The sequence below is a fragment of the Ursus arctos genome, unplaced genomic scaffold (assembly GCF_023065955.2).
Source record: "Ursus arctos isolate Adak ecotype North America unplaced genomic scaffold, UrsArc2.0 scaffold_3, whole genome shotgun sequence".
Classification (NCBI taxonomy): domain Eukaryota; kingdom Metazoa; phylum Chordata; class Mammalia; order Carnivora; family Ursidae; genus Ursus; species Ursus arctos.
The window spans coordinates 41,700,052-41,721,311 of NW_026622985.1; the positions used below are offsets into that span (position 1 = coordinate 41,700,052).

General features: G+C 37.2%; 1 protein-coding gene across 1 annotated transcript in view; it reads right to left on the bottom strand.

Moving 5' to 3' along the window:
• The window catches only part of THSD7A (thrombospondin type 1 domain containing 7A), a 426,859-nt gene that overhangs the window by 140,435 nt on the left and 265,164 nt on the right, over positions 1 to 21,260 (bottom strand). Inside the window, exons 5-6 of the mRNA XM_026506586.4 lie at positions 19,246 to 19,401; positions 17,760 to 17,972 (exon numbers count right to left, since the gene is read on the bottom strand). Of these exons, the coding sequence (XP_026362371.2) occupies positions 17,760 to 17,972; positions 19,246 to 19,401 (369 nt within the window). The remainder of the gene's footprint in view (positions 1 to 17,759; positions 17,973 to 19,245; positions 19,402 to 21,260) is intronic.

Consider the following 21,260-nt stretch of genomic DNA (forward strand, 5'->3'; position numbering starts at 1 on the left):
AACACATAAGTCATCTTTTTTTCTAAAGCCTTCAGGGCCCCTCCAAGGCAGAGAGTAAACTACCTGCTCTGCCCCTTAGCACCTGAATATATTTCAATTTTAGTGTATGGGCTGCTGACATGAGCACCTGAATATAGTTCTAGTTTAAAAATTATTGCACTGTTTAAACAATTTGATTATACATTTTCCCATCTCCGAGGCTGTCATTATTAATATGAATATCACCAGCACATACTATAATGCCTGAAAGAGAGCAGATACAATAAATGTTGTGAAAGCAATGAATGAATCAGTCTAGGTAGCATACTTGAAAATCTAATCTATGTTCAAACCAAGTCAAACTGCTGTTTATGAGATCAGAACTTCTCTGGAGGGTTCCAGCTCTCCAAATATAGCCATTTCCTGGGTTAGGGCTCCTTCAAAAGTCCAGATTAAATATTCATATGGCTTCCTGCATAAATGTTTTGCTTGAAAATCATGATATAGCTCTGAATCAAGGCTGGTATTTTAGAATCTTATTTTTAAAAATCAAGAAGACATTTTGTGACATCATGTCACTTCTATCATGATCTCAACAACAATTTACTGCAATGGGATGTTCTAATGTCAAAGTGGTAGAAGACAGAAAACAATCCCATTTAGAAAAAAAGTGAAAAATATCAAGGAATAAACAACCAATGAGGTGAACAGCTATACTCAGGAAACTGAAAAACACTGATAAGAGGAATTGAAGATGATACAAACAACTGGAAAGATATACCATGCTCATGGAATCAAATAATTACTGTTTAAATGTCCATACTGTCCAAAGCAATCTAGAGATTCAGTGAATCCCTATCAAAACCAATGCCAATAGCATTTTTCACAGAGCTAGAACAAATACTACTAAAATTTGTATGGAACCACAAAAGACCCTGAATAGCCAAAACAATCTTGAAAAAGGAAAACAAAGCTGGAAGTATCACAATCCCAAATTTCAAGATATATTACAAAGCTATAGTAATAAAAAGTGTGGTACTAGCAGACACATAGATCAATGGAACAGAATAGAAAGCCCAGAAATAAACCCATGATTATATGGTCAATTAATCTTCAACAAAGAAGTCAAGAATATGCAATGAGAAAAAGACAGTCTCTTTAACAAATGGTGTTGGGAAAACTGCACAGCTACACGCAGAAGAATGAAACTGGACCACTTTCTTATAGCATATACAAAAATAACTCAAAATGGATTAAACACTTAAATGTGAGACTCAAAACCATAAAGCTCCTTAAAGAAAACATAGGCAGTAATCTCCTGGATGTTGATCTTAGCAACATTTTTCTAGACAGTCTCCTCAGAAAAGAGAAACAAAAGCAAAAATAAACTATTGGGATGCCACCAAAATAAAATGCTTTTGCAACAGTAAAGGAAACCATTCACAAAACAACAAGGCAACCTACTGAATAGGAAAAGATATTCGCAAGTAATATAACTGTTAAAGGGTTAATATCCAACATATATGAAGAATTTATACAACTTCACACCCCAAAAAACCAAATAATCCCATTAAAAATAGACAGAGGACCTAAAAAGATATGTCTCCAAAGAAGACAGAGATGGCCAAGAGACACGTGAAAAAATGCTAACTACTAATTAGCTGAGAAATTCAAATCACAACCACAATAAGATATCACCTTACACCTGTCAGAATCGCAAGTATCAGAAAGACAAGAACTAAAAAGTATTGGTGAAAATGTGGAAAAAAGGGAACCCCCATGTACTGTTGTCAGGAATGCAAACGGATACAGCCACTGAGGAACACAGTATGGAGGTTCCTCAGAAAATTAAAAAAAAATACAACTGCCATATGATGCAGTAATTCCACTACTGGGTATTTACTCTCCCAAACTGAAAATGCTAACTTGAAAAGATAAATGTACCCCTATGGGTATTGCAGCATTATTCACAAGAGCTAAGATAAGGAAGCAACCTAAGTGTCCAACAATAGATGAATGGATAAAAAAAGGTGTGACTGACACACACACACACACACACACACACACACACACACACACAGGACTATTACTCAGCCATTAAAAAGAATGAGATCTTGCCATCTGTGACCACATGGATGGACTTCAGAGGGTAATATGCTAAGTGAAATGACCCAAGGAAAGAAAAATAAATATGACTTCATTGATATATAGAATCTAAAAACAACCTCAAGGGGCGCCTGGGTGGCACAGCGGTTAAGCGTCTGCCTTCGGCTCAGGGCGTGATCCCGGCGTTATGGGATCGAGCCCCACATCAGGCTCCTCCGCTATGAGCCTGCTTCTTCCTCTCCCACTCCCCCTGCTTGTGTTCCCTCTCTCGCTGGTTGTCTCTGTCAAATAAATAAATAAAATCTTTAAAAAATAAAAATAAAAAAATAAAAACAACCTCAAAACAAACAAACAAGCACACAAACAAAAAACCAGAAGTGGACCCATAAATACAGAGAATAAACGGAAGGTTGCCAGAGGGGAGGATGGTGGGAGATGGGCAAAATAGGAGAAGAGAGTGGGAGATACAGCAATGAGTAAGTCATGGGGATGAATGGTACAGCATAGCGAATAGAGTCAATGGTATTGCAATAGTGTTGTCTGGTGACAGATGGTAGCTTCACTTGCGGTGAGCACTGTATAACATATAGTGTTGCAGAATCACTATGCTGTATACCGGAAGCTAATGTAACATTGTGTCAACGATACTTCAATTAAAAAATGTATTACTACCAATTAAAATAAAAGGGTAGAAGAGACTAGGAATGAAAAAAGTTTTTGTAACAATAGCGACCAAAAAAAAAAAAAAAAAAAAAAAAAGATGACTCGAGGCACGTTAGCTACTCCACCACTTCTGTTGGCCTACTTCTGGTACGGACAACTGATGTTTTCTTAATCTAACATCAAATGCTCTGCAGAGACAAAACAATTTTCTCTTCTTCCTACGTGACTGTTACCCGGCATTCTTTCTACCGAGAAACCTTCTACAGAAACTCACGTGGAAGAGCTTCATTAGACCCTTCTTTAATATAATCTAGGGATTTTGCAAATGTTTCCATAGATATATTCGTAAGGGAAATGGACAGTGAATATTTGTTTAGTGGTGAATTTTGGATACATCCGGGAGTACAACCCAGGCAGTCAATCGGTCAAAGCAATGACTGTCTTTCTAGTCTTTTTCTGAATCAGATCTCTTTGGGGCTAAAAATAATGATGAGACGTTCCTGGTTTTTAAAAATGGTTTGGGTAAGGATTAAAAATGGCTTCAGGTGAAGATAGATCCAATAGCTCAAAATATACCAATAAAAACCTCCATCTCTCCTCTCTGCCTTTTATATTATCAACGTTATGTAGTGACGCTGGACTGCTCCAACATTTCTTTTAGTTATTTCTGCACAAGTTCTTGGGTATTTTCTCTCTTGCCATCCCAAATTGGGTCGTAAGTTGATCCTTAAAACGATCACTAGAGCCAGGTAGATGGGATACGGCTTTGTCTGGGGATGTGATCAATCCTAGCAAGCCTTGTGAATAGGTTTAGGGAATGGATGAATTCCTCAAAGAAAAATCAGAGGCACAGTTGATGAGAGAAGAGAATGAATGAATGTTGACGAGGCAAATGATACATGATTAATATAGGTCTTTTAAGATTTTCTATCAGTTCAGCAATTTCTTTTGATCAGATATTTAAAATTATAAGATATAAGATCAAAGATTTAAAATTTTTACGAATTTACTTAAAATTCTTTACCCCCTTGTAGCCTATTGGCAAAAATTGAAAGTCAAGAAAAAGCACTGCAATGTTTTGGCTTTTCATACCTCATTCCCTGTTTCAACAATAGGTGACCCTGAGATAATAAATCTCAGATTGAGGATCACGGCTAAGCAGCATCTCCTCTTTCACTTTTTAGTATGATTTTGGTGATTTTTGGGGGGAAGATATATTTTCCCCAACTCCCACGTAATATAGTCCTAAGTACCAGTGGTTTTGAAGTTCAAAGATTACTACGGATTTCTTTTCTCATTATATTTGATTGCCATTCCATGAAAATCTTGTCTGATTTTATATAAATGAAGTCCAATTTCTGGCTACAGTCAGTAACTTGTTATCTTGCTAAGGAAAGAAAGACTACAATTTTCTTTGTGTGACACATTTAGTGCAATTTTTATGTCATACAAATAACAAATGCGCAGTCATAACCTACTTTAAAATTAATAGCAAATTGTTACAAGAATTAATTTCCAAAATTTGGTCACACTGAAATAATCTTAATTCTCTTCAGAAGACATTACTAGCTCAATACTAGCCTGAATCAATAATATGTGTCAAGTGGAAACAAAAGAAACATCAATTCAGAGATCTATTTCCTTGATCTAGGAAACAGGTAAAAAGATTTTCGGAATTTAACAAGTGAAATAGATGATATGACTTTCTATTATGGAATTTACCATTATTTACTTATTGTATATCTAAGAGAATAATAACTAGGCACCCATTTCTTTAAGGTAATCTATAGCTATATTCATACACACATATACTTTGAAAATAAGTACACTTATTTAGTGAGGGTGCTATGAAAATAAATGAGATGGACTGTAAATCATTTGATCGATATAGGTAAATAATAAAATTCTTATCCTTGGCCAAACAAAGAAAAAAGAACAGTCTTTGTGCTTAGTTAACTTTTTTGCTATTGAACTCATCTCAGACGAATAATAGGTAACAGCAAATACTTCAGTTTTTATTATGTGTCGGGCACACTTCTTAACACTTAACATATATTAACTCATGTATACTCTACAACAATATTATGAGTAGGTAATTGTACTATTTGTATGTCACAGATGAGAAAACTTAGTCATAGGGGATTTAAATTACCTGACAAGAAGAGCAGCAAAGTTAGCGTTTGAACCTATACTCAGTGCTTCAATGACTGGGTTCCAGAAAATTGAATCTCAACAAAAAATAGTCTAATGATAAAACGCTGTGAGAGGAATCCTCCAGATTATAGGATTTTATTAACGTTCTCATTTTTCTTCTCTTTATGCAAATGCAGTAGCTGTTTTGCTCTGGTGTTCTGGGACTTTAGTGTAATAGAATTTGAACGCATATTGAGATGGTAATAGAGCGTGCAATTTGGTGTCATGCTTTGTCTGACATCTGGTAGGCAAAGTTTGAATTTGTGGTGAGAGCAATAACAAAAATTTACTTAAGGAGAAACTGAGAGTCATTTCCTGAAAAGATGTGATGTTTAGGGATAAAAGAAAGTAAGAAATTAGCCATGAATCAGAAATTTATTGACAATCTGCTATGTGAAACAGTGCTGGAAAATAGGTATAAGAAAATAAATAAGGCATGATCCCTACCCCACAGTAACTAACAGTATAGAAGGGATTGTAGGCAACAATAAAGTGTAAATAACCAAATTCTGTAAAATGTACAATGCTGTAACAAACAGAAGGACAGAAAAGGCAACTGGTAAAAGGGCAGGATGATATGGGGAAGACGTTCTGTGATTCCCAAATGGCTTTGAACTTCATGCAAAAAAAGCAACAAACAGGAAGCCAACAAGAGATTTTAAGTAGGTAAATGGCATAATCAAGAGAGGATTTGTGGTAGTAGACTTGTAATTCCAGAATAAGGAAAATCTGATACAAAAGCAACATGAGTCATTCTTTAAAAATACAAGTCACTTCTGTCATTTGTTAGCTCAAACTATCCAAAAGATTCTCATCTTAGAGTAAAAGACAAAGACAGATGGTCTCACTCCTTCATAACCTCTTTGACCTCATCCCTGATTATTCTTCCCCTAATTCATCCTACTCCAAACACACTGGCTACCTTGTTGTTCTCAGATTCAAAGCAGTTTCTACCTCAAGGTCTTGCATTTCATGATCCTTCTGCCTAGGATATTATCTTCCCAGGTTCTTATAGGACTTTCCTACTTCTTTCATGTCTCTTCACAGATGTCACTCTTATCAGGACTGAGCAAATTGTGGTGCTATGAACTCGGTTAGAAACACTGGAGGAGAAACTAACTTTGGAGTAAAGATGATGAGTCTGACGACTTTGGTACATACTGATTTTGAAATGTCAGCAGGTGTCAGTTTAAAGCTTTATAGCAGAAGGCTGAAAGGGAATGTTAACATTTAAGGAAGAAGCAGAGGAAAAAAAAATATATATGGCGTATAGGAAACAGAACAAGTAGCCTGTATAGATTAAATACATCTACAACTCCTGATGAGTACCTCCCATCAAAAGATATAACTGATTCTACTATTCCTTGAATCTGGCTGGCCTTGTAACATGCTTTGACCCAAAGAACATGGTAGAAGTGATCTTATGATTGTTTTGCCCTTTTGGAACAAGTCCTGTGGATCACCTTGAAAAGAAGCCAGTGTGGGCTACTGGACTACCAGGGTACACACGGAGGAAAAATGAGGTAACTTCATTGATATTAATGACTTAGACATCCCAGCTACACCAGCCCTCTGGCTAAACAGTTACACCAATGATCCCAGAACTGCCCCGCCAAGCAACCAAATTGAGAAAAAAAAAATTTTTTTAAATCATTAAGTGTAGAGTGGTGTGTTATGCAGCATATGTACCTGACACAGAACTTAGTACCTAGAAATGGAGTGCTGCCTTAACAAAAACCTAAAACATGTAGCAATGACTCTGAGACTTGGGTGGGGGGTTGGTAAAAGCTGAAAGTTGGTGAGAAGATGTTTAATGGAGGATGGAGATAGAGCCTCATGTCACATATTGATGGAAAAATTGGCAAAACGATTAGTTACTTATGGAAACTTGCAAGAGGGAAAATATCTAATGAACCTATAGATACAGATAAGGATATTTTCAGGAAAAATGTTAAAAATGTCCATTAATTCTTCCTCTGGAGGATGATATGCTATAAGGAGAGAAATAAACTAAGGAGGGAATAATTCTGTGTGCAATTGGAATTTAGATGCTGCCATGATGTGCTGAAATGGAAACTAGGATGATTTCTCACCTGTAGTCATCTGGCAAGAGATTTTCAGAGTAATAAATGGCCTAAGGTAAAAATCAATTTAAGGATATAGCTAAAAATTCTTTGATAATACCTCAGAAATAGTTAAGTGATTCCTAGAAGACTCCCTCAGTTACATAAAAGGTTTCTAAGAATCTTGAAGCCATTTTCCACAGTAGCCTCATACATGGTCCAAAGTAAAGAGAGGCTTTTCTCAAAAACAAATTATATAAATTATGGATATGGCTTTTGGGGCATGGAGTGATCGCCAATGAGATTCATAAGAAACCCAAAACATTAAGTGTTGTATTGTTAAAATACTGCCAACTTGGTCTTGGCGAAATTGAGACAGTTCAAAATGAAAGAAAGCCCCTTGGGCTCTGTGATTTATAGGGGTGGGAGGCAGATTGAGAAAGCTCATCAGCTATGGATACAAGCCATTTCTTATAAAAAGGGAAAGACCTCTGTGGAAAATCCAAGAGCCCAGAGTGAAGAACAAAGAGCCAAGGAGAATAATGGACTAGAGAACAAACATAGGCTGACATGAAGGAATTTCCCCTGTCCTTGGTAAAGAGGGAACAGACTGGATTTCAGAACTGATAAAGACCAGACACTTCTGAATACTTCCTATTTTTCTCACTTTTGAATGGGAGAATCTACTCTGATTTTCTGGTGTCTGTTACATCATTATATGTTGTATACGTGAAGACAATTAGGGGGAGATACCTTATCTTTCTAGTGAAGAGGCCTCTGATTCTAGTTAACAGGCCACACCCTAGAAACAATAGAGGTCCAGTTTCAAGCTGAGATCAGGTTCTTTGTGATAAGTAATATGAACTGATTATATGAAGTCATTATCTTAAAGGGAACCATTTTTCAGAAATCACTTTTGTGTAAAGCACCACACTAGTAAGGAATAAGATCTTGAAAACATGTATACCTTTGATTAAAGACAAAAGGGCTTTTTTAAAATAAATTACCTGAATGGTTCAAATTTTTACTGTGTTCAGAAATTAAAGTATCTTTTAATATGAAGATCATGTTTTCCATATTTTGGCACCTTAAAAAATTCTGCAGATGTTCAGCTAAACTGAAAGATTCTGTAGGATTGGATTATTTTCCAGAGGGGGGAAAAAAAAGAACCCCCCCCCAAAAAAAAACAGTAATCAAAAGACCTTTGTAAGCTCACAGGGAAGGTTTCTGTACATAGGATTTAATTAGTAAGAAGAACTTGTAAGCACCACGATAAAATACTTTTTTAGAAAGCAGAAAGTACTGGAAATATAGTTAGGAACAAAAGCACTTAAACACTGGCCAAAAGCATTTTAAAAATAAGTACTCCAATCCTATTATCTAAAATAATAATGTTTTGTGTGTGGTACTATATGGGAAATACAAACTACAATTCTGTCTAAAATGGTAAGTTCTATAATTCTAAGTTAATCAAACAAGACTGTACATAATAAGAATGTTATATGTATTTTTTATATTGTATGTTTTTTTCCTCTAAAAAAATCTATGACTAAAGGATAATACTAAATTATTTTGAAGTGCACAGAAGAGACTTTATGACAAGTTTCCTTGTGTGTGGGGGGGGAAGACCACAGTGCCTCCGAAAATAAGAGCTCAAAGTTAATATGTGCAATCAAATGATCAATCAATAAAAATAGAAGAATAGCCACATCCAACTGCTGTATCTGGTAAGTCTCATCTATATTTGAATCAGACACAGGTCATTAGATAGTGAATGATATAACTACAGGAGAATTTTGGTGTTCTTGGGTTAGGAGGGGGTGTGCTTTGCCTGTGAGAGGAATGAAAACAATTGCGACCAGAGGGTGGACTGCAGTAAATTAATTTTTTTGTCATAATTCTTTGTAATGTCTCTCATTGGGAGAGTCTGTTTCTCTACCCATGAAATCGGAGTTGTTACTGTGAATTGCTTTGACCAAGAGAATGTGGCAGAAGTGACAATGTGCACTTTAAGAGCCTGCCAGCTTGTTTTTGTCCTCTCAGAGCAGTGCCCTAAAACCACCAAGTAAGAAAGCTGGTCTAGCTTATTGGAGGATGAGAGCCCATGCGGAGAAGCACCAGTGTACCTCAGCACACAGCACCCACTGGAAAATACGTGAGGGAGGCCATCTAGGACCTTCCAGTCATAGCAAACCTCCATTAATGAGCCCTGGTGAAACCTGAACTGGAACTTCCCAGAATTATGGGAAATTCGAATTGAGCCAGTGAGTTTTAAGGTGATATGTTAGCCAGTAATAGTTAAATGACACATGGCCTGAGAGGTAGGAAGGGAATCAGAGGAAAGTAAAATCAATGAAGTCATGGGAAGACAAAGTCTGACAAAGTCTGACTGGAGATAAGAGATAAGGAGAGTTGAAGAAGCAAACAAAGGATAATGTAAGGTAAGACATGCACCTGTTGGGTTTAATAATTCAACTCTGTCTAATTTGACTGAAAGGTGTCCTTTTCATCATTTTGGTTTTTATTGACCTAGCTATGAGTAAACTGCCCTGAGTTTTGTTAAGGCGCTTGACTACCTATGATAAAGTGAAAGGCTTTTTGTCTTTTTTTCCCTTATATTTCCCATTTGAAGTGATAGCTAGCACCTATTGGGAAATTTATGTCATATCTCATGAAGTGGCAAGTAAACTATTGCTTATTTAACTTTTCATCTGAAGCTTCTACTAATTCTCTCTTACTTTAAAAAGGAAAATTCTTTATAAAACCTTACTCTCTGCTAAGACATTTCAGTGCGAAAGAACACTGGCTCAATCCAGATAGTTTCCTTACAAACAAAATATAATTTTTATTAACAATATATCAAAATAGGGTGGCTCAGTTAGTGTCTGCCTTTGGCTCAGGTCATGATCCCAGGGTCCTGGGTTCGAGTCCTGCGTTGGGCTCCCTGCTCAGTGGGGAAACTGCTTCTTCTCCCTCTTCTGTCCGCTTATGCTCTCTGTGACTATCTCTGTCTCTATCTCTCAGATAAATAAAATCTTTAAAAAAAACCCCATTATATCAAAATATAATACATATGCATACACACACACACACACACACACACACACACACACACACACACCCCATAGCAGACAGATCAACTTATCTTGTGCTAGGTTTTTTAAGCCAAAATAAAATTGTGATTACCACAAACCAGCACTAAAGAATAACCTTCTGCCTTAAATTTTCTAAAAAGCTATAATGACTTTCATCTTTACAACAAATTAAATAGAGAATCTCAACCCAATTACAGGAAAAAACGCCTACCAACAGTGTTAGATGATCCTCATTGTAAAGTAAGAGACCTTAGATTTAAGCATAATATCCAACCTAATTATATTCCAAACACATTAAATGGCATAGCATTCTCCAGGAAGGGAACTTCTTAGTTGATTTATTGCTTAAATTATGGAAAAACAATTCAGTTATAGGACATATTCTTGCATTTAAAAGATCAGCTTTTCCATGTAATGGCTGTGTAATTTGTGTTAAGAAGTAGATTCCAGTTCCAAAGAGTTGATCATGCTTTTGAAATTGTGTTCTCATCTAGCTCTACAGACATTTGAATTGATCTGAATTTATGCTTGGAGTTCTCACCAAAGTTTTAGAAGCCAATCTTATTTAGTTTCCCTTCTAAAATTCCACAAATTTTAACTTAAGTTTTCCTAACTCCCATTTGTGTATTATGATGTTCTTGCCCATCTTTGATAAATAATTATGACACAATATGGCACAAAAGTTATTCTCCTGGTGGAAAGGAACAAAAATATTTATGAATATGCTCTTTATGTTCTCAAAAAAGATATTCTAACATTTTCAAATATGAAACAATCTCAACATCTGCTGCTTGTTTTCAGATTTTTCACCTTTTGAAGTTCCATTTTCTATCAAAATTCAAATAGAATTACTTGAATTCCACTGGGGAATTCAGTAACCTCTTAAGTGGCCCTGGATCCTCCCTCTCTTTACTTTCTGTTAGGATTTTCACGGAGCTAATATTTCTCCTAAAACTTTTGGTTCCAAATTTTTGCCTCCTCTGTCTCAAAATTTATCAGTCATTCCAAGGGTGATCATATCACTTGCTTTTCAAAACATGACACTTATTAGGACAAAGAGGGTGGTATTAATAATGACTTCAAGAAAATGGTACTATCCTGAACAAACCTGCAAGACAGAGTCACCGATTTCATACCAAAGGGTATTTCAAGTTAGCTGTGGCCCTCCTCAAACTTTTTCTTCCTTGAGATCATTTCTCTCACTTCTTTCAGACCCTTCTCACATCTTTGCTATTCATCCCCAAACTCCATACCTCTCTCTCCATACTGCTACAGGGAGCTTTTATTTTGCAGAACTCAGCTCTTCTCTTGTTATTATTCAGGCAACGGAAAGAGTACTGCATATCTGTCAACCAAAATGTCCCATCAAATCATTTCCCTCAACTGGAAAACCCATATCCTCATAGGCATTCCCCTCTGTAGTACAGAGGACATAATTACCAGGGTTTAGGTTTGTTCAGTATATACGACATTTATAAACCTTCTCACTATAACTGAATCTCTTCTTGGACAATATTGTTGCACACTTGGAACTTCTGGGACCCTTTTTACTGGATTTTTGCACCCATCTCTCAGATTCTACTGCTAATAGAAGTAGCAGAATACTGTTTAAAAGCCCAGCTCCTTTTTTCCTAAAACCACAACCTTTGGGGTTTAATTTAAATTCCGGAATATCTTCCCTAATCAGAGTGAGTGTGCAACTCTGCTGTTGTTTTCCTGTGCAAAACAGCTAACATAGCAGGCCCAAGAGTGTTACCCTTAGACAATCTTGCTCACTAGGTTGAGCCTTGGCTTGCATCTGGGAACTTCAATTTCTGGAGGTCTCCACCATTCTCTAAACGAAAAGTGTTGATCACTCTGCTTAAAGTATTTGCATAAAGAATGTGGGTTAGGCTGACCACGTGCTTTCCTTTTGGGAGTCCAGAATATTGTTTATGAGCTAAGCAGAGGGTGACTACATGGCTGACCCCTGACATAAACCTTGAACACTTAGGCTCAGATGAGCCTCCCTGAAGACAATACTTCACATGTGCTGTCACAACGCATTGGTGAAAAAAATTAAGCACATCCTCTGGGACTCCATGGGGAGAGGACCATTGGAAATTTGTGCCTGGTTTCCTCCAGACTTTGCCCCGTGTGCCTTTTCCCTTTGCTGATTTTGCTCTGTATTCTCTCACTATAATAGATCATATCTGTGGGTATGACTCTATGCTGAGTTCTGTTAGTCCCTCTAGAGAATTACAGAACCAGGGTGTGGTCTTGGGAACCCAACACACATTCCCTCTTCTTGATTTTGCTTCTTTATTCCCGCTCCTCTTACTGGTTTCTCCTGGGAGCATATCCTTAATAAACTGTGTGCATCCTAATCCTTGACCTGGCTTATGCTTCTAGGCTTATGAATACTCTCAATCAGTCAAAATATCAGTCTCAACCATAAGTCTTATGATTTCTCTTTCTGTTCTTGGAATGCTCTTCTCCCCATTTTTTAACTCCTCATTCCACATACCTCGGTCCCCATCCAGACTGTTTTCTTAATAAATATGCATTTGGACAAATTAATTCAGTGTTTATACAATTTATAAATTGGACACAAATTGTACCACAAGATTTAAAATAAAATAGAGCAGTACCTCACCCCATCTCTCCCTACACTGAGTTTTGCCTTCCAGAGGTAAAAATTTTCAATATTTTCTAGATGTTTATTCTGGTATTTACCTCAAGCTATTGAAATGATATCCCCTTATATTCCTCTTAATACTGAACATGTGGGGGAAAGAAGTAGGACATGAAGTACTTGGGAAAGAAACAGTATTCAAGTCTTTCCTTCCCCCTACTCATATATGGATACGTATCTCATTCCAGAAGGAAGAAACTCATGGTAAAAATTCAGAAAGAAAAAGCAGTCATGTGACAAGCTAGTGCTCGGGACATTAATATCATCATCTCCCATTTTTTACAGTTGGCTCTTTTGGCACTTCTGATGATATGCCGAAGTGGCTCCAAAAGAGGCAGAAAAACTTACTGTAAGGTCATGCCTCACTGCTACTCTCAACGTATTCTTATTCACAGGTTTTTTCAGCATTATCCAAATCCAGTCAGTTTGCTTTAGTGCTGGCTGTGTTTGGGTAACAGAGTTGGGTCTCAGGCTCCACCAAAACAGTCCTTTTCTCATTTTAGTACATTGGTTCATAGATTTCATTGCACACCAGAACAATCTTGGGTAACAGAGTTGGGTCTCAGGCTCCACCAAAACAGTCCTTTTCTCATTTTAGTACATTGGTTCATAGATTTCATTGCACACCAGAACAAAATGCAGTTTTCTGGGACTTGCCTGCACAGACTGCAATTCATTGGGTCTGTAGAGAAGAAGACTTAGGAATCTGACTTTACAGCATACTTAAGGAGATTCTGATACTGGGGAATCCAGAACACTCTTTGCAAAAATGGATCTCGCATCTCATGGTGTAAACTGAAAAAATATTCGCATAAAATGAATATATACATATGTCCATGTATCTTATATCCCTTTATATATGACTTATAAATATCTAATATTATTGATGTAATACTTCCATTTGTACATGAGGCATTTGTTGGCAGACGTTCTTAATAATCCAGTAGTTTTTAACCATGGTGGCATGATGCAATGGTGCGCTACAGTCAAGTTTTGGGTGTACGGAAAACACTGGTTGTTAATGACATTTAAAGTCAGCTGGTTTTAACAAATAAATTAGAGTGATCACAGGTGATTGATATAATAATGACATTTTCATTTATTTAAATTTTAACATGCTCTACCCAATGAAAGAGGAAGAAGTTGAGCCAGAGCCATAGCACTTCAAGAATAGCCTGATATAATTTGAGGGCCCTGGCTGGTCACTGCTATTTCCACTCTACCTTTAAGAGCAATGTAATGATGAATTGTATTGATTTACTTCCACAGAAATATTGTATTTTGTTTTCATAAAAATCTGTGTCAAGTATGAATGTGAGTCATACACGTCAATGTCATTGGTTATATGTGAACTTTTACTGATGTGGAGAAGAGTAAGACCCATAGCACAGGAGTTGTAGGCATTTGAAACTGTTGAAGTTCACTGCTTTACAAAGTAATACCAGTAACAAAATACAAAACTGTGGCTTTGAAATTCTCATATCTAAAATAGAGCACAAAGTAATGAGATATGGATGGCATCGTTTTTTTTTTTTTTTTTTTTTTTTCTACAGAGGGGAGGGATATGTGGAAACAATATTTGGTTTACAGTCTCCTTAAGTAATCAGTAAGACAGTGGATTTTCTTTTCCACTTTCAGCCTAAAAGTCTTGCTTTGTTCTATCTCGAACAATCAATTTGTTGTTGTATCAACCAAAAGTATCAAAAGTACTCTTGCCCCACCAAATTTATACTTTTAAATCAAACACACAGATTTCACAAAAAAGGAAACAGGACAGATTTTGGTTTTCCTTAAAGGTCCAACAAGTGCTAGGATCTCTCCCCTTCCCAACCCCAAAAGTTACCATCAGACCTTCGGAATAATTCCTGTATTTGTGCTCAAAGATCAGGAACTGCTTTTCTGATAATCTTTAAATTATGAGTGATATTTTTTTTTATTACACATCACGTGTTTATCTCTTTCTGTAGAGTCTAATTGTCTTCTGAGTTCTCTTTTGTCTCACATTTCTGTTTATACCCTCTGTCAGAGAATCTATGTAAAATTCCTCCTGAGTGTTCTTGAAACCCTTCCCCAATCCTGCTTCTTGAAAGACAACTGGAAAAATGAACAATAACCAGCAACAAATCCCAGTGATCTTTGGAAGCCTGGGCAAAGGATATTTCAGTAATAAGAAGAAAGGCTTCAAGTGCTTTGAGGTCATTAACAAAGTTGTGAAATTTGTGAGGAATGTGGAAGAAAAAAAAGCCTTTTTATTATTTGCTAACATTCACAGGCTCTAATTTTCATTTCCCTAGTTGAGCTTTAACTTAATTATAAAACAAAATCTATAGATGCAGCCAGGCCTAGGGGTAGAGTCTGTACAACTAATCAACTTTAATTCCCTGGGTTCGATTTAATTACAAAACAACATTTGGTGCAGCTGCTAAACACTTACCAGGTGACCACATGATAATCCTGGAGTAGTGTTTACAAGTCTCCAGCTTTTGCTCTATTCTATCAGCACAATTAGGTTTCAGCTATATATAAATTTGAGCCAATGATAAAGAACTATCCTAATTTTATACACCTCTGTAGTTGAGCCAGTTAAAATACCGAGTTGCTCCACAACAAATTCATGTCAGGAAGTAAAACTTAATGATGAAAGACATATCCTGATAAAGGACAATAATAACACATTGAGTATCAATAGCATTCTTCTTTTCTTGCATTCATTCTTCTGGGAGACAGGCAAAGTGAAAACAGCTTATGTATACTGGGAGATACCAATGTGTCTTTTAGGTTATAGCGTACATTACTTTTCAATATAACTAGACATACGTAATACATTCTCCCGCTTGTTTTTTAGCGTTTCAGTGTTCCATGAGATAATTTAGGGGGTGATTACTTGTGTTACAAAATATTTTTTACCTGATACAATAAAAATTAACCACTGATTTTTTAAGATAGTCAATTCCTTTCATATATTTAAAATAGACTGAATTTGTACAAATATGCAAGAAGACCATTGAAATAAGTGAGATCTGATTTTTCATTTAATAATATTTAGGCAGAGTTCCATGCACAAGGAACTTTTTATCTTAGTGTTTTTTGTCACCTTAGTTCACTCATATACACCTTATACAATGTGTGGAATCCCACTTCCTCCCAAGGTCTATAGAAGGATAAGAAAAGTTTTTGAATTTAGGAAAAAAATTAATAGGAAGTATCAATAAGGGAATTACCAGTGATGCTGAAATAAACATGACTCATTATTTTCACAGCAACTCAGAGAGAAGATAACATAGATTGCCATCTAATTCAAATAAAGACTTGAATCAGATGTATAAGAATGCAATTCTTTTGCTTCTTTTCCCCATTAGATGTCAATCTCCTTCTTTCCCTTTAGAGTAGAACTGAGTAAAAGCTAAAGAGAGGATGTATCATAGGTAATTATATCTATGAAAAGCAGAAAAACTAGAAAAAAAACCCAGAATACATAAAATTCATCATAAAATATCTGGAGCGATAATCCCCTTTTTCACCTTTCCACCTCGAGTGCTGGTCTGGATTTTACCTAACGCTGTCCTGCATGATGATGCTGGTCGCTGGACAAAGACAACACTGCATGTTTCAAAGTCGAAAGGCTAATTTCTCAGTACGAGCAGTGTCTGTCAGTGTCTTACCCCAGAGAGTATCTTTCTCTACTGAACACTGACTGAGTCACAGGAGGAAACAATTCTGCTTGCTGGAAGAAAATAGGATGGAAGGAATTATGACGGTTACCAGATGTTCCACTGCCCCTGAGGGGGCACCAGAATGTCTCTGCATATGCTGTAAACAGCATAAACTGTCAAATCATGGGACCCTGGGGCTTGGTGCTCGTGCTGCTCTGATGTGCAGAGTCATAGCATTCGAGAGTTGGAAGGACCCTTAGAGATGATCTTAGTCAAAGGTTTTAAACTATGTCGTGAGGAGTTCTATGTTTCCTAAGTGTGACTCAGAGATTACTGAAGAGTAAGGGGATCTCCCCAAAATAGTAACAGCACTCATGGAAAGAATGTAAAAAATCTTACATCAGGGTAACAACAAGACAGGATATTTTATCAAACAAAAATCAGCTGTGAAAGTCTAAGGTAATTCTTATGGTTTAGGAAAGGAACCTTGTGGAAAATCACCATCCCAGGAGCTCTAGGACATTCCGGTGGGGGCAGGCGGGGCAAATGTCAGAGGTTGATTCAGGAATCTAGGCCACAATAGGCCGTGTGGCTTGGGAGTCTGGAAATTATATCATATCCCTAAGACAAAATGTCAGGGCAAGAAATTATGGCTTCTTGATTCAAGTCAACCAATTCTTACAATCCTTCTTTATTTAAATATGTATGGCAAATTAAAAATGCCCACTTAGAAAATGTTACCTTTCCAGGCTTTTTTTTTTTTTTTAAGTAGGTTCCATGCCCAGCATGGAGCCCAACACAGGGCTTGAACTCATGACCCTGAGATCAAGACCTGAGCTGAGATAAAGAGTTGGACACTCAACTAACTGAGCCACCCAGGGGCCCCTCCATGCCAGTTAAATGGCAATTTAATACTGTACTACCTTGATGATGATTTAATTCTTATTCTCTGTTACCTGCTTTCAAATTAAAAAGTACCCTGTGATTGTTCAAGGAACCTCCTCATTGCCACCACTGGAAAGAGAGAGAGAGAGATTGAGAGACTGAGGAAAAGGAGGTAAGAAAAGAAAAAGAGGGAAAAAAGAAAGAAGGAAGAAAAGAAGAAAGGAAGGAAAGAAAGAAAGAGAAGAAGTGCAAGAGAGGGGAAGAAGGGAGGAAGGCAATGAAAAAAGGAAGAAGGAAGGAAGGAAGAGAAGAAGTAGCAGCTATTTCTGTGTTTGCACCAGGAGCCCATTTTGATGAAGGGACGCAAGACTTTAACGTAAGCTAAGGCATATCTCCAGGGATAGACAGACATTCATAACAGCAGGGTAGATGCCCCCGCCTGACTCACCATCACTGTTGATGCACACGACCTCCTGAACTTGAGTGCCTGGGCCACACTCTTTTCCATTGTCTGGTTCACAGTCTCCAAGCCTCACTGCTTTCCACTCATAGCAGGATGGTTCTTCACAGGGAATGGCTTCCAGTAAGTGAGGGCAGTTCCCAGTGCCCCCAGAGCCTCCAGTGGGCTCATTGGTAATGCGCCGCTTCCTCAGTTTGAAACCTGAATTATTGGGGAAGGACATATTTGTTGTTACTGCCATGGGTTGAATATTTCCGAAGGCTGAATGAAAATTGAGTGAAAGCTGGATGAGGGTAGAGGGTCGAAGTCAGATTTGCTTTAATCACTACTGTATCCCCAAACTCTAGCTTAATGTGAGCCCATTAATCATTTATTAAATGAGTAAATGAACGAATGAACAGAATGGCCAAGGAGGGAAGGCAAGAAAAATCATATATCTCTTATCTCCCTCACAGGACTGGAGAGAGGTGGAAAGGCAGAAGCAGAGAGAGAAAGGCAGGCAGGCAGACAAAGACACACACACAAAATGACTTGGGTTGATCTGGAAAGTCTGTAGTTATAAAATATTCAAAGAGACAATGAAATCTCAAGCTGTTTGGAAATATTCATGACCAAAGTGCGATTACTTTGAATTTTTCAGCACTATCACATAATTAAATTTGAAAAGAAACCTCTGAGAAGTTGCATAATCCCAGATAAATTGTCTCTTTGAGCTTTAGTTGATATTAGATGCCCTGGAAATATGAACTAGTGATGATATAAAGCATCTGGGCTAATGAGGACTTTCAGAGTCGTGCTCTGTGCTTTAATAGCACCTAAGTGTTGCCCTTCTGGACAGACTATACCAAAATTAATAAATCTGCTTATTGCTATGTGAACATATGAGAATCACTAGCAAAATTAATGTCTGTTTACTACTGTGTGAACATATTAGAATCACTAGAAGACTATCTTTGAAAGAAAATAAAATGTTTTTAATTACTAGAGCATGTGAAAATTACCTCATCATGCCCACCACAAAGGAGACCACTGCATTTATTCTGCTCCTCTTAGATCATTCGCATCGTAAGAGCAATAGAGCTCCCCCCCTTCTTACCTTCAAAGTAATAAGAAGTTCTGTTTATTGAGGACTAGCTACGGATCAGGCACTGAATTAAGTGCTTTATGCTTATTATCTCACTGAAACTTTAGAGAAAACTTCAGTAGTAGATATTACCTCCCTTTTACAGAGAAGGGGACAAAGATTTAGATAATTAACTCCAGTTTTAATGTTCAGGTACCAACATCAGAGTAGGTTTAATCATCTTTCACAACAGATACTCTGTACCCATTTGGAAAATATCACAGATGAATAAGCACAAGTAACACAGAATAACAATCACAGTAAAAGTATTTGGTACACTAATGACATTATTTAAAATAAATCATGTTTGTCTCAGCTGATGGGAGTTTTAAGCATGTCAATAGTACATACCTTTTTTGCCTTGTTGGTCATTACAGTTTTCATAAGTACAAGGTCCCCAAGCTGACCAAGGTGAAACCTCACATTCAATAGGGCAGGGAATGTGGCACAGCTGTGTAGTATTAGGGACGGGGCCAGTGCACGATTTCAAGTCTACTGGTTTTGAGGCTGTTTGGAGAAAAATACAGAGATCCCTTAAGAATTAAATAAATTATTACGGTCAGTAGTGTGATTTTTCTATGTGTACAGAGAAGGACAAGTGCCACCAAGACATTATTCCACTGCTTCTTAGCTATATCCTAGAAAAAAAGGAGCGGGAGTAGGGAAAAAGCAGGAGAGTGTAGTTCAAGGAAACTGGACTAGAAATCTGGGGGACTGTTTGATCACCAGCTTTATCACTTATTAGCCCGGTGATTTAATAATGCTGAGACTAACTTTCTAATTAGTACAACAATCCTTAAGGTCCATTCGATCTCTGCAATTCTATATTTATATTCTAAATAAATGGAATCTGCTTCAGAGGATTAAACACAGTGGGAGAGGGCCTAGAGCTATAACACATATAGGAAAAGTCTCCACCGGGAGGCTTCTGGTGGAGCAGTCTCCCTTTCCTTTTGGTCCACAAAAGGGTTGGTGGTTGATACAAGGAAGAGCCCATGCCACCAATGGGGCATCTCTCTCTACCTCCAGCTACATGACTTACAGACACTTTCTAGAACTTTTACAGAGTACATTATCCACATATGTGATCCAAATCTCAGAACTGCTAAGGCGACTAATTTAGAATTATCCATGTCTGTTCATATGTTGACCAATGAACTGTGAATAAATACTGTTTGCCCTTGCTTCCCTTCTATTTTGATGCCTGAAGTTTGGCTAATTTGTATGGGACACACATCTGACACTTAATGTCAAGATGTGCCCATAGTTCTGGCTAAAAATGACTAAGAAAGAAAGATATTTGAAGCTAAATGGAAAGCAGAAGAAAATCAAGTTTAGCAGTGTATTATATAATACACATCTGTAGTTGCTTTTGTTGTAAAGAGACATTTCCTTTAATAAAAGCTAGTTGCTGTTTCTGTCTGATAATTTGGAATGCCCACCCTGGTAGCATAAAGGACTGAAATAATAGAGGTCTTAGATAATTCTCATTCTCTTTATGTGAAAAACTATCAAATTCCAATCACATGGGTTACATTCAGAAGCTCATAGAGAAATTACGATATTTTTAGCTAAATTATCCTTTTAAATAAACGTACTAAATCTATTTGTTTGTAGTTTAAACTCAAAGGCAAACTGTAGGTATTGAGCATCCCTCAACTTCCTGTGCATACACGCGTGCGCACGCACACGCACACACACACAGGCGCGCGCAATCATAAATGCTACCTGAAGGCTGTTGCATTAACTCCTCTTTCTAAAATATTTTTCAGTTCTGAAAAATATTCTACAGATTGTATTTTTTTCTTTTCCTCCTAGGAGTATGTGTCTTCATCTCTCTCCTCTCCCCTCACTCCCGGCACCCCTCCTCCCCCACTGCAGTGAAAATACATGGGCACTCCTAGTTTGCTTAGTATGGAGCACCGTGAGCATTCTCACTTAAGTCTATCAGAATTGTTGCTATCGTGTACTGTAACATCAGCCACAGCCCAAAATGATTAATGTTGCTTTCAACAGTGAAAGTATTTGGCACACTAATGACAGAAAATACAGAAATAAATGCTTCACTTCTTTAAATATAAAAAATAACGATGTCAATGATACATATTTCACATAAAATGAAAAAAATTAATATTCTTATAGGCTTAAGAGTCTTGTGATGGTTAATTTTATATGTCAACTTGTCTGGGCTAACGGATGCCCACATAGCTGATAAAACATTGTTTCTAGGTGTGTCTGTGAGGATGTTTCTAGAAGAGATTAGCATTTGCATCAGTAGATTGAGTAAAGAAGACAGCCCTCATCAATGTGGGTGGGGCACTGTCCAATCCATTGAGAACCCAGGTAGAAATAAAAAGTGGACGAAG